Source organism: Lepisosteus oculatus, chromosome 23, assembly GCF_040954835.1.
Source record: "Lepisosteus oculatus isolate fLepOcu1 chromosome 23, fLepOcu1.hap2, whole genome shotgun sequence".
Classification (NCBI taxonomy): domain Eukaryota; kingdom Metazoa; phylum Chordata; class Actinopteri; order Semionotiformes; family Lepisosteidae; genus Lepisosteus; species Lepisosteus oculatus.
In genome coordinates, this window is record NC_090718.1 from 9,806,553 (window position 1) to 9,829,524 (window position 22,972).

Genomic DNA, 22,972 nt, shown 5'->3' on the forward strand with positions numbered 1-22,972 from the left:
TTGGCACCGGATTAGCTACTCGCCAGACTTCATTCAGTACAGTGCAAGATCTGGTGTAAGTTTATGTATTAAGGGCAGATTCATTTTAGTGTTTTATATGTTTCACGATCAATTTGTATGTACTATAGCTGCAGGCGGATGCTTTCAGATGTATTCTGCCTGCATGGTCTCAGCTAAGGATGGATGTCTTGTTTACTGACGAGATGGCGGAGTGCGGGGTTTGTGGAATTTAACGTTGCTAAGAAGTTTTAGATTTTAACTCCTGTGAGCTTATGCATGCCATTCGCGTGCTTCCAGTGTGTAGTGTGCTTCCTGGGTATGCAAAGAAGATTTTAAACATATTTGCACGTATAATAGCTCAAAAGCATTGCATTTTTATGCTAAAGTGACTGTACACCATGCAGGTATGGTAGGAAGCCCTTTTATTTATTTAGGAAAAACTGACAATACAAATTGAATATAAAAAATTATACTCTAAAATTGTTTCGAATTGATGCGTGACTTCATTTTAATGGGATAGATTGAAAGGTGCATTGCTGATAAGGAATCATCTAAGAGAAGTTTGGGGAGAAAAATCAATACTCCTGAGCGCCTTTGGTGGTTTGTGATATCAGAGAGTACTGTGTGTAGTGCAGTGATAAACTGGCCTAAATATTAAAACACGTAATCTTGTGCAGTGTGGGGAACAAGTGTATTCCTTAAGGTATAGCATCCTTACCACAGTCCCTAGACTTGGCCTTAATGTTTGTTAGAATGGTTAATTAAACTTCAGTTGATAATCAGATAGGTTTCTATCAGGGCATTGTAGATGAAACATGAACTGCGGTGAAATTGAGTTTTTAGAGACTTAAAAAGTCCCACAGATGCCAAAAAAATAAAATAAATTATTGATGTAGCTTTCTTTTATTCATACTAAGCCACTAAGCTGTAATGAATTTGTTAAATGCTCACTGATGTGTTTTTATATTTGAAAGATTCCCATGCTGTGTTGAAAATATTATGCAAGTAAGTTTTACTGTCAATACATGCTAAATGATAATATTGTCCTGAAGTTGTTTCAGTGTTAAGGTTTACTTTTTCTTTTAATTTAAAAAACTCATCTAGTGTGTATATTAATTTATTGTTTTTTAGCCTTGCATTTATGCAAAAATGGGTACCTAGTTAAATGTACTGTTGAATATTATGATCTCTTCATTGATGTCTCCTAAGTTGAAGAAATTATTTTGACCTTGGACTTGACACCAGTATTAAAGACATTGAGCTTGTTCTTAAAAAGGCAATGTGTGTTATACAGGAAGCTTTGAAGGTTTCATAAAACAAACCTGATGCTCTTTAACTGTAGCTATTAAAAATGACTGCTGTAATGTCTTTGAACCTGAGCCATTAATCACATTATTTTTCTTTGTTGCTAATAGAAGCTGTAGGTGCACAAAAATAATGTGATAGTCTTTCACCAGCAGTAGACTTAAGTCTCTTGTAATGAGATACAGACCAAATGGTCTGATAGGCAGAAATGACACTGTATATAAAAATGGGATTGTGTTTTCTTCTTATCTTCCCTTTGTTTTTGATAGATAAGATCATAGTGAAAGATGTACCGGCAATACAGTACCAGGACCAATTTTCCTAGAAGCCAATTAACTTACCATGTCGTTGGACTGTGGGAGAAAACCAGAGCACCCAGAAAAAACATACAAACTCCATGCAGACAGAACCTTAGAAATTGAACCTACTGTACGGCCCCCGTGGTGTGAGGCAGAAAAGCTACCCACTTTATCACCGTGCTGCCCATGGTTAATTTAGTGGAACACGCAATGAACATTGCTCAAGTCCTTCCAAAACTCGAAGCTATACACATACTGAAAACGAAAAATTGCATTTTCCGTTCCCATGCCCATGTTCCTTTTGACAAGGGTTAATGATTTAAAAGTGAATTTGTCCGGCATCCTTTTTACATTTTTTGATAAATCATGCTTTTGTGCCTTTCCATTTAAAATGAATCTGAACTGATGATTTTTTGTCTTGGTTTTGTCACTAAACAGCTGTTGGAACTTCTTTACATCTACTCTGTAACCTGACGGGCGTTGACTATGCTAACTGTAGTAACAGTCCTTAGAAACTATTTCTCATACTGTTTATTTTTAACAAGTGTCTTATATTTTGTTTTCCTATTTCTTTTTACTAATAACAAATCTTTAGTCCAAGGTAAAGTTGGTTGTTTCAGAGTCTTGGAACAAACATAGGGCATCCATTGTTCAGTGCTGCATCTATTTGTCAGACTGTCAGTTCTTTGTCACGCTGATTGTGGTACCTCAGACATAAGCCAGTGTAACTCCTGTGTCCTTCAGCTGTTCCCAACTGGGCTTTGTGTGGATTGTAAGGTGTGCAATTCATCTGGCTCCTGCCATAAATTGTCACTGGCAGCACGCAGAGAGACTCTCTGAGGATAATTCACTGGATGGGGCATGAATTAAGAAGCAAGCTTAATGACTTTGTAGCTCTCAATTGGCTCTTTCTATTCAGTGACAATCTGGCCTACGCTTGGAGTCAGACTAATGCCAAGTTTGGACTTCTTTGTAGATAGGATACTGTAGCCTCAGTTAAAAACAAATGCTCAAGATATGATTTCTGCTTGCTGATGTTTCAATTGTCTTGACTGTACAAGTGAAACAAAAATGTATCATTTACTGTTCCATGAGCAGCAGATAGGAACCAGATCTAGTCTCTCCCCTCCGTAGTCTTATAAAACAATCTATTTTTATATGACGTACATGTATACTTACAGTTTTCTAATGAAAATCTTTGTCTAAGGCGGTATAGGCCAGAAGTATTTTTGTATTTTTTTTTAGTTTGCTTTTTTTTTTAATTTCTCAGTTTTATTTTCTAGCAACCGGCGTCAAAGTTTGTGAGTCAAATCAGTATATAAAAAACGGGATGTGAGTGCTCTGTGCCATTGTGTATATCTAGTTAAAATAATTAAAAAAAAACTAATTTACAGCCAGAACAATGCTAATAAGCTATATCTTGTGAAGATCAAAGGCCTATTCTCCAATGGGGACACTTTTCTGTTCTCGGGTACTTTGCATTGAAAGCTTTTAAATTACATTTTAGATTAAGGAGCAAAGTAGCTCTAATGTATACTGCCAAGCGTTACAAGTTTAAAATTGCTCAGGGAAAAAACACATTATCTTATGTGTCTCCAGGGAAGGCCAAGTACAGCAGTTTTTGAACCTCTTCCTTGTGCTGTTTCCCCAGATCAGGCACCAGTCCTGGAAACTCCTTATTTCAAGTCAGTTGACTCCTGTTTAGTTTAGTTTCTTGCCTGCAGTGCACAGCCCCTTCTGGTGCAGGGTCCTACCTCATTAATCAGCTACACCCATCTCTCCACGCTCCAACCCTGAACATCTCAATACCTTTTCCACACAGACAGATCCGGCACTGGATAAGCAAGACACCTTCCAGTTCATATGTGTCATTTCAACATTTCTGTGGCTACTAACTTCTTCCTTTAGATTTCAGTACATGCTTTTTCTTCCAGACTCACAGCGTATAGCCTATGTATTCCATTATATAGATTTGATGAAGATTGGTTGGTGAGTGGCACAATAGTTAGCAGTGCTGCCTCTCAGCCCTGGGCCCAGGAGTGCTGTCTGCATGGAGTTTGTATGTTCTCCCCACCTTTGGTTTCCTCCTTAGAAGATGGATGGATGCAAGATTATTTAGCGTGGCATCTATTCCCAAAAAACTTATGGTTGTCCCTTTTCCTAAGCCTTCATGACCACATCCAGACTACTACACAGTAGCCACGTGACATTGATTAACTAAAGGAAGCTTTCACATCTAACTGAACAAGTACGGTATGTAGTAGGAAGAAAGCTGTGCTGCATTGTCATTATAAAAGCGTAGTAATAATAACATTAAGTCATCACAATATAACAACATCCCAATTAGAGAGGGAGCATATGCTGAAATCTGGAGAGCATATGTTGTTTTGGTAGCCTATAACATTTGCTGCCAGCTCAAGGACAATTCTTCTGTATTCAAAGTGGGAATGATAGATGTGAATAAGTGCCTAGGAAGAAAATAACTAATGCAATTATCAGCCAGGAGTAGCAACTGCAGCCTTATTCCTGTTTTAATAAAATTACTACAGGGCAGTGTTCAGGCACTGTTTCATGAGAGCTAACCTAGGTTACATATGGGTGGGTGATTTGGAGGGTGAGAGCTCTACTGGCTGTTTTGTTTGTGGCAAAACAGATTTTGAAAGTCTAAGCTGTTTTTTTAGACTGTAAAATGATTTTTTCCCGGGGGTGGGGTTGTTTCAAGGGTTTCGCACAAATACAGTACGTGTGCAGATATTAGCAGGTTGTGAGGCTCGCAGGTGGCACTGCCAGTAAAGGTCCTTGCTCAGAGAGCTGGTTGAGCTCTCCAGTGTTGCAGGTTCGACCTTGATTTGTTTCACTTGCTGGCCAAGGCAAACAGTGGGATGATTTTAACATTATGACGTACATTTTACTTTTCCATTTTCGATTTACATTTAAAAACAAGAAGAGGAGGCACTTCTTTACCCAAATGGTTACGGGAGTATGGAACAAGCTTCCCAGCCTTGCTTTTCAGGTCAATACCCTGGCTTCTTTCAAGAATTGGCTGATGAGGTCCTTGGATCAATTAACTACTATTACATGAGCTAATTGAGATGAATGGCCCAGCACAACTGGTTGGATATGTCTTCAGTAAAGCCCTCTATATGCCTGCAGGTACCTGCCAGATACCTGCAGGCTTGCCATCCATGACAGTACCTCCAGTCAGTTCTACCTCTCCACTGGAGCTCACAGTGGAGCTGGATGGCTGTGTCCTTGTGTCTTGTTCTCTCCCAAGTGGGTGTGCGTGTTGCTGCCAGCAAGTCAAGTCTTTGAGCATTTGGCATATCTAAAATGGGAGGATATTTGTGACCCATTGAGAGAAAACAAGCCTGTCAAGTGTCAAGAGTTTACCCTTCGCAGTCTGGGCCTGAACAGTACAATGTGGAGAGTATTTTCTGTTGTTCTCTGGGACCAGTCAGTGGGTGTGATCGTGAGTTGGTTTGAACGACAGCTGGAGCCCAGCCAGAAAATTGGCCTATTAAAAAAGAAAAATAAATCATACTTTAAATTGCAAAAAAAAAATTAAATGTGGCTTGTTGACATAAATAAAACGTGTAGGTGTTCCTTTTTTGTGTGGAACAAATGGTAACAGACACTTGAAAGTTACATTGTTGCCTTCTGATTATAAATGTTCGGAGAAAAAATAGTTAAGACTGAGATAGATGAATAAGAAGACTGTTAAGATGCTATTTTAAGTTTCTCATTAGGTTTTGTTTGTGGATTTTTTTTTCTGTGGATCCCTTCCATATGTCTGTAGGTCTCTCTTAATAGGCTGTATTTAGAGCTGTACCTCTGTTGTCTTTATCTCTGTGAAACTGAAATGTGGCAGAAAGCATATCTCCGACAAGTGAGAAGAGGTTTTGGACTTGCAGGGCATAATCTAATGCTTGCTGTTGCACAAATACAGAATCTCCTGCACAAGCTCCCTAAGGCTAGTGTGTGGTATTTTAGTTAGCAAAGCACATTTGTCTGGAGTCTCTGGTGTATTGCAGCTCCCAGATGGAAAACAAATAAAATCAATATTTTATCACTGAAAAAAATCTTGGCCTTACATTTTAGAATCACTTTTCTCACCCTTAAAAAACCTAATTGAGGTGCACGATGTAAAACTAGTTTTATGAGCTTCTTTCTACCTACCTTTTATTAGATTGCATGCTTTTTCCAGTGTGAATGTCTCACGTTTGTTAATAAAACAGAAAGCTCATCTGTCAAATACTTGATCCTAAATAATAACAGTGATTTAAATATAAACAGGGACATTGAAATGGAGCTTATCAGATTCTGTAATAATGGGAAATGGAAAATAAATGGAAAGAAAAAAAATGCTACCTTTTTAGAAACCTTTTTTTGTAATACCTTTTCCTTCACCCTTATCTACTTAAATCTGAGCTGCACAATGAATGCCAATGAACTTTATGATATTACCCAGGTTTCAATTTTCATGCTTTTTCATCAGCCTGAAAAATGTTGAAAACAGTGCTTTAGTGGTTGACATTTCACTTCTCATGAAGAGAAGTGGGAAACTGCTCACTCCTGCGAGCTGAAAGGAAGTAAAGAGTAATCGGGGAGAGATATGGAACAAAAAACATGTACAAAAAGACACTGTATTTAACACATTTCACCACTTAACCACATCCTTGTAGCACAGTAGATTGAACCTTTGGCAAAGGTTTGACGGTCTTGTTGTTGCTGGATTTACGTCAAGATGTGCCATAACAAGGACATGATAGCTCATTCCACCAGGGTGCTGTCTCCTGGGCTCCTTTAATGGAGTCAAGATGGACAACCTGCAGCTTCACCCAGTACAATTGTCTGCTTCAATTCCCTGAATGTTATGATCCGAAAAGATGTTATAGCCACTGAATCACATCCCCTGTAGTACAGTAGGTTTAAGCTTGCCAGAGGTTTGAAGCCCTGTGGCAGAAATTAGGGTGGTGAGGGAGTTTTGGCAGAGCTGAAGTTACCCCCCAAGTGTGCCATAGCCTTCTGTGAGAAACCTCTGCATTTTTACTTCTGTTTTTCCGACACGGTGATGGGCAGTAGGTACCGCATACGTTATTGGTCTTGGCGTGTGTGTATGACTTCCTCAAGCTGAAAATAATGATCATATTGAGTACTATGTCAGAATGGTCTGTGGTTTTTTGCAGCAGGAAGCCAGGTTCCACAAACGACAGCAAGCCAGTATATTTGGTTATCCTGTTGCTGGATATATCTTTACTATTTTCTTTTGCCAGGGTAACAAAGGTAAAACACAGTGCAGAGCTCCTGTTGTTAAAGCTAGCTCACTTTTTAAATGCCATGTGTGCTTGTACTGTATGAAGTGTGTAGCCCCCTCTTTGCTCTGTGGAGCGAACACCTGGTCCCCTACAGATGGATTAATGCATTTGTCATTTTCTGTTTAATTTTGAAAGTCTGTTCCGGTTTCCTCCTCTCCCGCCATTGATTTCCATGCGTTTTTCCAGCTCTGTATTATGCTGCCTGCAGTTCTGACAGATCGAAGTTAATATAAATATTTTATTTCGTATTTTACATCCTTCTCCTCTGGTGCAATTAATCACATTGGAATAGATTAGAAAGTGGTGTGTAGGGTACTAAGGTAACCCACAGAGATGGGGTGGCACTTTGCGTTTTGCTGGTGGAAGGCTACAGCAGCCCGTTATTCCTATTGGATTAGGGGAAAAACGAGTAACCATCCTTTATTGTCGTTCAGCCCAGTGTGCTGCATGGCTTGAGCTTAGCAATTACCCTGCAGGCAGATATTAGGTACTGCACAGCTCATTTAGGGTCTGACCTTAATATCTCCTCTCTTTATCAAATGTCATCAGCCCACCCGATTGCTCAAAATTTCTAGTCTGTAACCTTTACTGCCTCACATTATTTCATTTTTATCCTCTTTTTATTTTATGTTCTTTCCCCCTGCTTGGTGATGTTTTTTTTGCCATTTTGCTTGTACAGAGAAAAATCTTTATACTGCCTGCATGCTTAGTTATCTAAACGTGAAACCGCTGCCCGGCTTTGTCTCTAACCTCACACATGACTGCTCACGCTGCACGGTGCCATTCTGCTTTCTTGGACTGGTTTTGTTGGTCTGGGGACCCTTCACACTGTAATTATTGAGGACTACATTGCCCACTGGTTATTAAATACATCCTTTTGGCCTACCAGGTGTCTGGATTGTAGCCTGCAAGGAACCTAATGGCTCTGCCAGGCTTGTGTCTGCCTCTTTGGCCTCTCTTTCCTGCAGTGGTTCCCAGTCCTGCTCCTGGTGATCCACACACCTGCTGGTTTTCAATCCGTTCCACCTCCATTAGATAATTGAAGTCTTAATTGATCTAAGAAGCTGCTTCATTGGAATATTTGTGTTTTGTTTCTAGTCCCAAGTTTGGCATTTGATGTCACTTATAAGACACAATAGGAAAAAGCTCCGACATGTTTAAGAGCTGAGGACAAACAATGAATCTTCTTCTTATTAAGTCAATGAAGGGTTTGATTATAGAACTTGGGGCTCGGCTGGAATAAAAAAAACCAACAGGTGTGTGGATTATCAGGCCCAGGATGGAGAACGGCTGATCAGTAAAGAGCCTTTGTTGGCAGCTTCAATCAGTGCAGTTGTCCACTTCTACTTCTTGTGTGTTAGGGGGTTCGGCATTCTCCAATCTGCAGCCTGGCTGGATGCATGACCTCTGTCACCATTGTGTCTGACTGCTCACCCTTCTGGGTGGTGCAACAGCAGAAAAATCTTCCATGTACCTGAAAAGCCAAGAAGTGGTTACCCTCATGGGCCACACCCACTCGGTCTTGGAAGGGAATTGTTAGTCAAAAAATCTCGATCAGCTTTCCCTTATTAGCTGGGCCTTACAAGGATACAGGAGGAGCCAGGAGTGGTCCAGTTGGACAGAGGCACACATATTGCACTTTTGAAGAGATAATTAAACAACACAGAAATCTTTTTGCATACTCAGTCCTTTTGCTTATTTGCATCTTCTCCTTATTTTTATCTTCTTCTGATCTTCTGCTTACTTGCATTTTCCATACTCCCCTGTAGTTTTCTTGGTATTTCACTGTGCTTCACCTAGCATAAGCTCATTGTAATAAGTGTAACACCACCTAATTGGGAGCAGGAAGGGCTATAAAGTGAGCTAGGAATGATTTTAGACTTTTTCAGCTTTTCCTGCAAGTTTGACGCAGTAAAACTCATTTTACACTCCTACAAAAAAAAAAACAGACTCTGTCTCATGGGGGCAAACCAGGGCTTTGGGGATGCAGACCTTGTTTCAATAGAAAAGGCGCATCCTACATGGTTGGTTTGAGAGAAAGAGAAGAAAAACAGAATGAAAATGTTATTGTCTGGCCTCATACAAAGGAACTGATTTAATGTAGAATTTTTCCATGGCTTGATGCTTGATGCTTTGTGCGGCTGTCATTATCAATCTAGTCAGTGGATTGAGAGAGCACTGCTGTTAATGAGGGCATACTCACCCTTCCACCCTTCTGGGTGACAGAGCCTATCAGCTCATTTGAATTTTTATAAAATCTACCTCAAGGTTGTTGTTTTTTCAGTTTTCATAAGCTCTTGCCAGCTCTCTCGCATCATGAGATGCAGTTTTTCTTACATTGTTTTCAAGCTTAGCGGGTTGTCTCCTCTTGCACACAGTGGGACCCACTACCATGGAACATGATTGAAAAATTCAGCTGCAGGTTACACAGAACCGCTGCTGTTATTCTTTTTAAATCTTTTTCTTTTAAAAAAAAAAGCTTCTTATTAATGTTATTTACAGTAACTGAAATGAGAGATTCATAGTTAAAAAAGAGAAGAAAACAGCAATTATGTTTTACTATACCTCATTAGAGCAGATTGGTGAAAAACACTATAATCCGAACCATTGGAATAAAACCCTTTATTAACTAGGAGTTTGCGTTCAGCAGAGTCAATCAGAAGAAGAACGTGGGCTTGTGTTCTGACTAACCTGTAATGCTTTATGTAATTAAACTTTTTATTATATTGCATTCAGGAAGTAAATGTATTTTTTTTAATCTGCATCTCTGAAGTATCAGTCAGTCATTTTATTTGTGTGTTTTTTCCCATTTCTTTAAAAGTTGTTTTATGATTGCTTTCAGCTCCCGCCTGTCACTTATGTGTTGTACGTTTAATTTTAAAAAGAAACATGATTTGCGTCACAGCTATAAGCAGCAGCATAAATACATGTTCTCAGAACATTAAGATTAAAGCATTGCAATTAACATCAGCCTAAAGAAAATCTTTACGAGGTGTGTTTTTTTTTTGGCTATGGAATAGACGGCATATAGCTTTGTTTTATATTATTAATTACTACAATTCCTGTTAATAATGATTCTTCAAACCGATAGGCATAGATTTGAAGAAGAAAATTAAAAATAGTAAATACAACATTTCATATTAGTTTAGCTCACATAAAAACACTACTTGTGTAAGCACTAGAGTAAAGTGCTTTGAATACGAGGTTCCTCAAAAATGAATTTCGCAGCAAAGATGTCATTTGTTGCCTTGAGGTACAGTGAGATTTGCTACTCTGATAAGGGATGGGGAAAAATCTCATTTCTGTAAATCTCTGTAACATACTGTGAGGGCAGATATATGGCTTTGATGTCATGCCTTTGATATCATACTTGAAAGCTAGACAGGGGCTGAATAAAACATTTGAAACGTGAGTTGTTAAAAAAAATTAAATAGCCATGTCCCATAGGTTCTCGAGTATGAAGATGCGGGTTTTAACTAGGTCTGGGGAAAGTGCACTTTTCATGGTCTAATGGGGACAGTGAGCAACGTTTAGCCATAATTAATGAAGATTAACAATTCAGATAAGTACGACAGCAGTCCATTTAATTTCAAGTGCTCCAGGGAGATATTGATATGTAAAATTAAAATCTGTTTGATTTAGCATATTTCAGGATCTTATTGCAAATTTTACACCCATTTTATCGAAGCTCATCAGACTGGTGGGGGGTGCCTTATGGGAGAAGCTATGCAGAGTTTAGCTAACCTACTGTACCAACATCACCGGCAGCCAGCACAAGTTAAGAGCCGAGCAGCGGGATTCTATTAGGGGGAAGTGTGAGTAGTAAGAATTCAATAAAAAAGTCATGTTGGCACATGTTTCTTGGGAAGGTTGCGGGTATATCTCCTTTACTTTCTGAAAATAAACTGCTGGTGAAGGGAGCTCAGGTGTTTTAGAGATATATTAAGAGTGAGTTGACACAACCGCAGTGCTTTTAGGTTCTTTGATCAGCCAGCAAGCTCTGTCCAGAGATGGAATCAAAGCACTTAATGCTCTTACATGAACATTTCCACAAAGTCTCAGAATCCTGAAAAAAGATGCAGGAAGGTGACGGGGAGGGGGGGAGACTTTGTATCTGGGGCAGTCAACTTGGAATCTGACTTTGAAAGATCTAAGCTTCTGCCAAAAGTGAAACACTAGGTGTCAGATAACTGCCAGGCCAGTGCTGGTGACTCAGTAGCTCATTACAAGCTAAATATCCCAAATTTTCCAAGTACAGTAGGCAACGTTCTGCTCCTCCCCTTGATTAGACAAATTTGCTCACAGATGCTGCTGTACGTGCCATGATCTCTCCTTCTGGTACCCCCAAATGACCTACAGTGTGACTTTCAACAGTCTGACTGAAGTTTTTTTTAGATTTTTAGAATCATTTGGACTGTATCTGTTTTAGGTATGGATAGCTGTATATTTCCATTTTATACTGCACAAAGCATACATATGTATAAAAAATCTTAATTAATTTGCATTGCACATTTGTGAGGGATCAGCCCATTTCTAGTGTAAGCTCTTTCTTTTTCAAAGTGTTCTCAGTACCAGGTGTTAAGAAAACAACAGTTTGAAATTTAAATTTGTGTATTTATTCTGTGGCAGAAAGTACTTCTGTCTTGCACAGCTAAGAAATTCAGATTTAAAATGTAGGTTGCCAAACCAAGCTCTGAAAGAAGATAATGGGTTGTAGAGTTGATGTATTGATGGAAGTTTTGCAGGTTTAGTGAATTCACAAGTCTAAAACAGCCTCAGTTCATTTGCTCTTCGAGATTAATTTGACCATTTAGAATGAAAAATAGGACTTCTGGTGCATGTGGGGACATTACAGAAGACATATGATCCAAGGATATTTCGTCGGCAGATTTTATTCAATCTCAACACATCATTATATGCAATCCATATATCAAATATAAAATAGTTTTGAACTAGCAGCTGCTGTATAAATTAAATCTGATGCTTGTTGCATGTGATGCTGAAAAATCAATTTATCTTTCACAAACATGGAAAAAAAGACTTGTAAGTGTATTGTGAAAATTAGCAGATTAATTTCTAACTATCACAAAGATGCATCACATATAGAAAGAATGAAGTGTTTTGTTCATGTGAGAATTACCGGGAGTAGGGTTTGGGCGTTATGATGAATATCATATATCATCCTGTTTTTCTTGATATATTAATCTTGATATATATACTGTATATCTTGCAGGGAAATATCACAATACAGTTGATGATGTCACCAGTGTTGATTTTAATATATAATCCCATTTTATATTTGTTTCTCATATTACTAAATGACACATTTTTTATTGCTACAGATCCGTCAATTCTTTCAATCCGTTATTTTCAATTAAGACTTTCACCCAGCACTACAGTATTAGTATTGCATCCTTACCATGACAACAGCATTTTGAGAAAAGCAAACAAACACATTTTCTGTCCTTTTTAATGCTGTTCTTTCATAATGTTTATCTTTCCTTTTGTAAGGACTGTGTATTTATGACTTGTGCATTCTGCTGTCTTTATAACAAACTCCGTCTCGCCACCAGTGCCCATCCTACACTTTGTGAAATACAGAAAGTGAACTGTATCTAATTGTTTTTTTAACTCATATTTCCTTTTCAGTATTTTGAGATACATTACCCATTTTCCTAAAATGGTAAATGCTCTTAGCACTCAGTTGCAACAATATTACAATAATGAATAAAGTGGACCATGATCAGAATAGTACAATATCGCTAAATATTTTCTGTAATTTTCTAAAATATTATGAATATTTTGTTTTGAGGTGCATTGGCTACCTTCTGTATGACCTGGGAGACGAAATGGTTAAAAAGATCAGCTAGCTGTAGTACAGTATTTGGTTAATTTCAAAGTGACATAACATAGTGTTTCTAATGTAGTTTAATCAACTCTGTGTTAACTGCTTACACACTGAACAGAGAACAAAACAAAATCTTTGGGCAGTGGAAGGAGGGATTAAAAGAGAAATCGGTGCTCTGTTTTCTTCCTTCAAGGAAGAAGAAAAATACTGTTTACTGATGAAAACTGATTAAATTCCAGATTTGCTGTGTTGAGAACTTCATACTGTATTAACTCCCCTGTGGACGTTTTTGCCAATAAACACGTAAACAATGGAGTAAAACTGCAGCCGCTCAGAACATTCTGCAGTCTCCTCCCCGATGAGGAGTCGGCTGCCGACAGCAATCCCTGGTGCCACATATTCATTAATGTTTTTGCTCATCAGAAGAGCAGATTCATGATCAATGTCGTAGTTAGCGCTCATTAGATTGCAAAAAAACAAGATTAATTGGAATGGTGACTTCCAAGACAGCAAAAGGATCTGCATAGTCTGCTTTAGGTCAAATGGCTTTTCAGCAAAAGGTGATTCTTTGTCCATCCATTTTTTAAAGACATGTTTCAGAAAGATATGTCAGTAGTATATACAATACAAAGAGAGGCTAGGTTCCTGGGCTCCATGTTAAGACTCTAGAGAATATCTCTCTTTCTTCTTTTAAAAAAAAACTGCCTTGTAGTTTGATTATTTATTTAAAAACATACTGTTATTTAAATTGGCTTTGATTTCACGACTGACATTAAATCAAATGAGGAAAAAGAGGATGCAGGGATACATAGATTGCAAGAGACAGGAAAGCGATGTGTGCTGAACAGCTGTTTCCATGGTTTTTATAGATCACTTTCCCCGTTACTGATCCTAGATGTAGTAATTCAAAGTGTTTAGAGTCCATGAACACATCCTCCTTTCATCTTTTTATTACTTTTATTTTAAATCTGTAATACCTTACATCTTAGATTTCAGTAAGCCTCTACATATTTATCTCAGGGTCGTATCTGGAATTCTTGGCTTCTGGCGATTCAAACCTCCTAAGAATCAGCATTAGTGTCATTGATGTATTTTTTTGGAAACTGGGATGAGTTTCTGGGGGTGTCTAGCCATGCTCCTGAACTGGTGGGGAAAAAAAACTTTCTGTGATTGTTAGATAAGATAGGAGAGAAGATCAGATCACTTTATTGACCACAAACATTTTCTTGTATTAGGAATTTGTCTTTTCGCATGCTGTATGTTATCATGGCTGTGATCAAGAAAAAGTACCTGAGTAACCGGAATTGTGTATTTGCCTAGGCTTTACACAATCTACCAGAAAGCGTGCTGATCAAAAAGGTCTATTTAGTGTTCCGGGAGTTTTGCAGATGCTTGGTTTGGCCAGAGCTCTATCAGTGGGAGTAGAACCCTGACTGGATTTATTTCTCTCCAAAAACCCTGGAGCCTCAGAGGAGCGATAGACACTAGATTATGATCCAGCGCATAAGTCAAGGCTGTGCTTAGCTGGCGAAGTTCCGTGAAAGAATGGGCCGAAAGGGAACTTCTGCTGCCACTTATTTTCGGGAATTTAGTTTGTTCACACCTAACTCTGTCTAGTGCCTCAAATTCTGTGTTTCGCAAATCCTTAGATCTGCGTTAGGGAAAATGGTAACAAAAGAGAAATCCTGTAGGTTTAACTGACCACTTGTTCACCGTGGCTTAAAACCTCTGTATACAGTTTAATGGTGGTGTCTTGTACCATTTTGCTTTTAGGCTTTTGACAGGTAGGAAGCTGAGAAACATTTTTCTGGCAAAAAAAGATTCCATAGTCACTTTTGAGTTTCAAGGTTTTATGTTCTCAAGCAGTGATAGCATAGGCAGATCCTGAAGAGAACTGGAATGAAAGCTTGAAATGAAAAGCAGGCAAGACTAGCAAACAGAGACATTTTTAACTAGATAGGTAGATAACAAAACAGAAAACATTTGAGAACGTCTTGAGCCATGAACCCAGGTAGAAAACAGAAACACTTGATTGAATACTAAATTAAGAAGAAAGATTTTTATTATTAAATAATAATAATTTCTGAATGATGAAAATGCACATGACAGGGTGATAAATGACAAAATCATGACTTAAATAGAACACTCAGTCTTTTTTGTTAGTTAGATTTCCTTTACTCCATCAGTAGTGTGCAAGTGAATAATTGAAAACATCAGTCTGTATTTAAATCGGTCACTCTCCCTTTTTTGTCAGGACAGAAACGTATGAGATTTGTCTGGAAAAACTAAATTAACTTGATTTATGGTTATGAGCTTTTTTGGGGGGTTCATTTTGAACATGCAGAAAAAATAATAATTCGCCTTGCTTATCACTGTCACGACGTGCACAGGTACAGTAGGTTTCATGAAAGTAATTCGAAAAGTGAAGTGAGAGGTAATTATGAAATGTCACTGAACACTGAGGCCTTTAGGTCAATGTTAGTGGAAATGAAGTTTACAAGAGGCTGATGGTTTGGTAATTGGTGCCCCATCTTTTAAGTGTAGAGCCTTAATTGCCACATTTAGACAGGGGAGCAACCTTCCCTTGCAGTGTTGTTGGATTAAGTAGTCTGAAGTGTTGTTCTGACTGCACTACAGGTTTCCATGGCAACAAGTTGCTCTGGTACTTGGCATGCAGGATGGACTCAAGGCTTTATTTATTTCATCGGCAATTGATGTTTTTCTTCTTTTTCTTATTATCTTACAAGGATGTTTTATTCTTCTGATTAACACTGTCATTATCCGTGATAAATTTTTTTTTGTGAGTTTCTAAAAGCCCCGTACTCTACTTAGGCTCTTTATGAGCAAGCATTCAGAGAGACTCCCTCACAGGAAATGGACGCTTGATGCAGATGGCGGACGTCACCGGTTCTCATCTCACGACTCAGAGTTTTGAAATGTGTCTGTACCCATCGTACCCTGGGAGGGTTATTTCATGACGTACGCATTCAAGCCATGTTGCTTGGTTTGAAAATGTACAGTAGGACTTTTAAGAGTTGGGCAGTATTTGAACACCTGTAGGACGTCAGACGACATACTTGACTGTATTATAGACACATATTATAGGAAGTGGTATGTCAGCAGTAAAAATAACAATTATTGTTCTTCATTCAAATAAGAGAAAAAGACATAACCTTCAAAGAAAGTCTCCTTTTCCCTCATTAAACCACAGAAACAATAACAAACTTCCTTCTGCATATTACAAGTAAAATGAAGGAACTGAGAAGAAAATATGAAAAGAGCAATGAAGGAAGTCATATTGAATAGAAACAATTCATAAACCAGTTACCGACTGTAGTCTTAACAGTAGTAACTCCAAGTAAACATTGTTCATCAGTTCTCTTGGTAATATTCCTTTTTTTACCAAAAAAATGTTTGCATTTGATTGTGATACTCTTGTCAGCTTAATTTCTTGTGGACATACTTGGTTAGTCTATCTGGATGCATGGGTACCTCATTACGTAGCACTGTTAATACTCAATGACCTTTTAAACCATTCAAAAGAAGTGATCTTCTATTTGGAACAAATTTCCTGCTTTTAAATTAGCTGTTTAAAATGAATGCAAATCAAGCATACCATTATGAATGCACACGCGCCTGGGCAGCCAGTGCTATCCATAAAATTCACACTGACTTTAATCACAAATAGAGAGTGCTTTAAAATAAATAAGGTACAGAGACTAAACAGTTTGCAAAACAAGTGGATGATGAAGCCAGTTGCTGGAAATTAAACCACTTAATGTGTCAAGAAGTTGCTCTCTCTGCCTTTTCTCTTCATCTTTATACTCATAAATAAACATTTTAATTCGGTGCAGCCCAGTTCAGAGGATTAGATGGTCAGAAAGAAACTTTTAAAACATTTACAAGATTGACAATCCTAATATTGTGCAGTCTTGGTCATTGTTTAGCCCCTACATCTGATGTAGAGGGCATAACACATTGTAAACATACTGTACAACACTAGTATACATTTAAAATATAAGGTCACATATTTCCCACTTAATTTATTAATATTGCTTCTTTCCTTAAAAGTGCATGAAAAAAAACTGTAGAGAGATCTGGCATGGAACATTGCAGACCTTTTCTGTCAAAAGTCAGACTCACAATCTGGTAAACTTGCAATCAGAGCTTGTGTTTTCTGAAAACTGTGCAGAAATCCAGTTGGTGTTTAGTCACATAACGGTAAGGTCTTAATCATACCTATCAAATGGATGTGTCTCTAATCTCCGATCTTTCTTTTGTTTTTCAGCTTCTCTGCAAGTGAACATCATTCCGGCACAAGGAGAGATCAGTGTGGGAGAATCCAAGTTCTTTCTCTGTGCAGGTAGGCTCCTTGTCACAGCAAAGTAAAGAAAGCTTGTAAAGAAAGCATTTGGCCCCTGGATTGGAACCACTGTTGAAGGTGCTGCTCCCAGCATGCAATCTCTATACTATATACAGTTCAGGATTCAAGAGACCTGCAGACACTCTGGCCACCCAGGAACACTGAAACTTTTGCTGCTTTCTGAATATTTTAGTCATGCGTACGTTTTCATATATCTTCCCTGTGTTTTTGAACTGTCGAACATTTTCTACTTTTTGAATAATAACTACCAAGAAGAACCAGAGGAGGATATTTAAAAAAAAACACTCTGTAGCGATAAAGGCCATGTTTGAATGCCAAAATGGAAGGTTTATCTCTTGATATTCCATCTGTTCAAGTCCTTATAAATTTAATTACTGATTTCAGATTTCAATTTTTACAATTCATAAAGGCCATGGGAAAGTGTCTTTCTAAAGTGTATCTGCTCTTTCGGAGTAAAAATTGTCCTTTTTATTCCCCTAGTTACTGCTGGTCACTCACCGATTGCTTAAACTGACAGTATAGCTAATGTCCTAAATTTCCACTTTGTAGAGCTTTAAAAAGAACCTGTAGCTCTAGGTTTAATTAGATTCTCCGCAAGACACATTACAGGACTGTTAGTGCACTGCAGATTTTTTTTTGGATGAGTCATGAAAAAGCATGACAATAAAAGACCTAATGATAAACGTAAATTACTCAGTATTGCTCTGTATGGCAGTAATGACATATTTCCATGGTAATGCCATTACTGCACCCGATATTGTATTCTTATTGCCCGAGTAAGCTGTGCTTGCTTTCTTCAGTGTTCTGAAGCTGCTGAAAAAGAATCACCATTTATTTCATTATCAAAATGGAAACAAGCTTCAATATATAGCTGGAAAGAGCTTGTTCTGATAAATTTACCTTAAATCACTCTGTGGGTTTTCAGCTGAGTTTAGAAAGCCTTTAAAATTAAAGTGATAATGCCTGCAGCTTTGTAGACATCCAAAGGAGCCAAGCCTGCTTACAAAACCCCGATTCTCTTCAAAAATAAAACACCCAACAAAAAAGCCACGAAAAGCCTCCATAAAGTTAATGTGCAATTCAGTTCTTATCATTTTATTTTTTTGAATATTGTTTTTATTTTACTATGAAGACGGGGAGGCTTTCAGCCATAATGATATCAATATAAATGGCTTTGCTATAACATTATAAAAACCATAAAGGAGCCTGCTATTTAAAGCCTTTTTGTAAACACAAATGTACAGTATTTTTCACATCTGACAGCTCAAGAAAAATGTTTCTGAAACACCACTTTCTTACCTTTCTTATCTCTCAAAGTCAGCACATGGTACAAATATCTGGATGCTTGGAAATATAACCTTCAGGGTTCAGTTAGATGTTTTAAAAGACATTAGGAAAAAAATAGTCTTTCCTCCCAAAAGAGCAGAAAATGACTACTGTATTCTTTTTTCTGTTGTGTTTGTATTTAGTGTTTAGGTCTATGCAAACATACGGTAGTGATAAATACAGTAGTATAAGAAAAAGATTTGGATTAACTCGTGAAGCCAGGAGCAAAGGAGTATGGCATAGTTCTTAAAGACTATTACAGATCTGTGACTCAATGTATTGTTGAGTCCATTTTCTCAATGGCCTAACATGGCATTGGGTATTATTGGACAGTCTTGAAAAAAATGACAGTAATTTATTTTAACTTAAAAAAATAACATATTAAATTGTCTAACCATCTATCTTTAAAAAGATAGTTTGGTAGCACGCACGTTATTTAAATAGATCACAAAGGGATTTATGTTCCCAGTATTCACAAACTGTGGTACTTACTAAGAGACATACAGTATGAAAAATTTGCCCCTAGGCCGTTTTAAAATCTTGCCGTAAAAGGAGGGCTTTGTTCTCATAGGATGTGTAAGCTTCCCAGTGAAACATATTGAAATGCAATATGGACTTGCTCTTGGAAGCTAATGTTTAACTGAGTTGTTATAAATCATTTCTAAGGCACCAAAACTTTCTTTTTCAGCTTGCAATGTACCCGGAGGGAGTTTAAGTCTAGCGGTGTTATGATAAAATATTTGATTAAAAAAAGGAAAGGAATGTATAAGTATATTGGAATGTAGAAGAATATTACTGATGCATGGAGAAGCACTGCACTCTTGTCAGTAGTGTTGTAACAAATGTACTGTTCCCATGCAGACAAAATATCTACCTCTGTGTTCTAGGAGTTATTAGGCGCATTAACATTTGTGGTCTATAGCGTGAGCAAAAAAATATACTAGTTATGCTGTTTTGTTTTATCATTGGAAAGGACACATATTCTAAATAAAAAAAGCACATATGTTTCCATACATACTGTGTGCTGTTATACCGTATATCGGTTCAGAACCTAAAAGAGCATTTGACATGACTTCTAGATCTCTTTAGAGAAAGTCCAGAGGATTACCAAAGACACAAGGAGAAATTTCATCACCCATCCATTTCTCTCATGTTTGCCTTTAAACACAAAAAGGGTATTGTGCTGCAGTTGTAAAAGTTTTGACATATTATAATTAGCAGCAGAATCATTTGTCAAATTCTACTCTTCCAGATAAAACAGCCGCCTGATGTCGTCAAGTGTCCTACTTTCATCTTGCCTGTCAATCCCACTTGTCCCTCCCCTGTTGTTGTTTTTCAGTCACTGGTGAGGTAACAAATATCGACTGGTACGCACCCAGCGGGGAAAAGATTCTACCAAACAGACAGGATATCTCAGTGTCTCGCAACGATGAGGCCTCGTCCACCCTCACGCTCTACAACGCCGACATCGACGACGCCGGAGTCTACAAGTGTGTGGCGAGCCATGGTGAAACCGAGGCCGAGGCCACCGTCAACATGAAAATCTTCCGTAAGTGTTCGTGGGGCACGCTGTTCCGGTTAATGTTATAATAATAATAATTATTGCTTACATTTATATAGCGGTTTTCTGGACACTCCACTCAAAGCACTTTACAGTTAATGGGGAGTCCCCTCCACCACCACCACCAGTGTGCAGCCCCACCTGGATGATGTGACGGCAGCCATAGTGCGCCAGAATGCCAGAAGGCGTGGGGAGGAGAGCAGAGTAATGAAACCAATTTATAGATGGGGATTATTAGGAGGCCGTGATTGGTAAGGGCCAATGGGAAATTTGGCCAGGACGCCGGGGTTACATCCCTACGCTTTACGAGAAACGCCCTGGGATTTTTAATGACCACAGAGAGTCAGGACCTCGGTTTTACGTCTCATCCGAAGGACGGCGCCTGTTTACAGTATAGTGTCCCAGTCACTATACTGGGGCATTAGGAGCCACATGGATCGCAGGATGAGCGCCCCCTGCTGGCCCCACTAACACTTCTGCCGGGGTCTGCCGTTGGTGGGTTTCTGGGCCGGAAGCAGGGATCGTTACCAATTTTCCCGAATTGTATTAGTTTGCAAAGCCTAAACCAGTTAGCGTAGGTTTAGAAATACTAAGTTTAAGAAAACGCATCTTTCTAATTGCATGAGCGTTCCATCTGAAAACGATAAAAAAGTATTTTACACGAGAACAAAGGCTGTTGAAAGCTGTCCCTTTTCCTCGTTTTAAGACCCAAATTAAATCTACCGTTGTGACTCGCAGCTTCTGTGGCGCGCAGAGAAAAATCTGTTTCGGTGATTAAGAGGAGTCTGTTTAATACTTGTCAGCCATTTACCTAGAGATTCTTGATAAAAACCCCAGAGTAGTCTCTGATTCTTTCCAGTTTCTAAAACTCTAAGAATCTAAAACTCTTTCTTGTGCAACAGAAATACAATTTTTGTCAAAAAAATATAAAATATTAGCTACAGTTTCTGAATGCTGATATAAGAGAACCATCTCTTTGCTAGATTCTAACATATACAGTAATACTGTATTCACCGTATTCCCAAAATATCTCTCACTGGCGCAACATTGCATGAGAGTTTCTTGTCAGACATACAAACATTGCATGGTAACTGAATTAACCAGATTTTTCCGTATCGGTGTTTGTGGTTGAGAGAACCTTATGTCTTTAGCATGCCAGTTGATGAATTTTGTCATCTTGTGTTTGCCATTGTGAGATTTTTTTACACTATATGTCTGTGAAGATTTATGATCAAGTCCTTGAATTTACAAATGCATAGCAGCCCAACAGTGCCTAATGAACCCTTCTGTTTTTGGAGATAATGAGTTCTTTTTTAATATCCCTTTATGCTTTCTGAACAATTACAGACCTTGAATATGTTATTAAGAACCTGTCAGGGATGCAAATAGCGGAATGAGGAGTTTTAGGTAGCAAGGACACCTGCGTGGAAATAAATAAAGGAAGAATGGGGGGGAGTTCACTTTTGTATTATTTTGTCTGAAAAAAACAATGCTTGTTTTTTTTTCTTTCAGAAAAGCTAACCTTCAAAAACTCACCATCCCCCCAGGAGTTCAAAGAAGGAGACGATGCGATTATCGTTTGTGATGTTGTCAGCTCGCCTCCTCCCACTATAATCTGGAAGCACAAAGGTGTGAAGATTCAGGTTGAGAAAGATGGTAAGACATCAAAACCTGGATCCCAGAGTAAAGGGTGAACTTTAAGGTGATTCTCCTGAGCTGTGCAAGACATCATCTCTTTAATTAGTTCATGTCAGCTTCTTGTTTGTTTGCAGTCTGTCATTTCAAGCAAGTCTCCCAAGGTATCTTAAAGCATGGTCACATAATCCAGTAATTTAAAGGTTTCGATGCAACCTGCAATGCAATGGGTGTTTGAACAAGAAACTAGAGTGGTGAAAATGTACAGTAAGTAGACTTCCTTAACATTTTATGGTATAACATGTTTGCCTAATTTGACAGGTAACAAACATTCTACTTTGTCATTATATTTAAAAAAATCAACAGGCATGCAATGTCTTGTGAAATCGTGTGAAAAAATAATAGTACCCCTTAACTGATATGGAGAGATAAGGGTTCACTTACTTTTCACATAAAGTTATTAAATGCTGGCTGATTTGAAAAAATAATGACAAAGTAGACTTTTGTATGTTATTTGTCAGTTGAGGTTAGTTTTATCTATTATTGGGACTGGGTGAGGACTAGGTGAAGATCAAATATGTTAAATTATAAAATCTTAAGGGGGTGTACTTCTTTTTTCACCTCATTGTATGATGTGGGTCTTTTGCAGTCTTGTTGGTTTTTTTCTCCAAATGGATCATTTTCTGATATTGTTTTAGGGGTGTGTAATTCTTGGCCGTATTTTATTTGTCTTATAATGTCCGTCTGATGACTCAACATTTTTGGCACTTGTTCTCTAAAAAAATGAAATAATGTGGTCTGTACTATTCTGACTTTAAAGCCTTTATTCTTATACACTGGTGGTTTCTTGACCATTGGAAAATACAAAATCACTACGCTGTGCTGGAGTGTGGGATGTATGGACACTCCCTCTGTAGATGCATTTTTCACTGGAAAACAAGATTTACCAGCAAAACCCCAAATTATAGCAGTGTCTTAAACCAAAGGCTGTTTATGTAAAAGTCCATTTTTGACACAGCTTTTAAAAACAGTTTGCTGAACTTGAGTACAACTATACAAATGAAAAAAAAGCAGACGTTTCCGCTAGCATCAGCATATTGTGACTAGAACATAGATAACTCCAGTCATAGGGAACTACAGGGGCATTCTGGTTTGTATTCCATCTTAGCTCTCAGTTAGACAGTTGAACTAATTGTTAACATTCAGTAGTGTATTGAATGTCTTTTTTAAGGAAAGATTTAAAGACATGCAAACTGCTGGAGAGTGGTCCTTCAGAATTACCAGTGTTTTAGTTGGCAA

General features: G+C 38.1%; 1 protein-coding gene across 13 annotated transcripts in view; it reads left to right on the plus strand.

The window, feature by feature from the left end:
- The window catches only part of LOC102684295 (neural cell adhesion molecule 1), a 353,088-nt gene that overhangs the window by 253,263 nt on the left and 76,853 nt on the right, over positions 1 to 22,972 (plus strand). For all 13 annotated transcript variants that reach the window (XM_015337750.2, XM_015337753.2, XM_069182972.1 and 10 more), the window contains exons 2-4: positions 17,056 to 17,130; positions 19,817 to 20,026; positions 21,551 to 21,694. In XM_015337750.2, the coding sequence (XP_015193236.2) occupies positions 17,056 to 17,130; positions 19,817 to 20,026; positions 21,551 to 21,694 (429 nt within the window). The remainder of the gene's footprint in view (positions 1 to 17,055; positions 17,131 to 19,816; positions 20,027 to 21,550; positions 21,695 to 22,972) is intronic.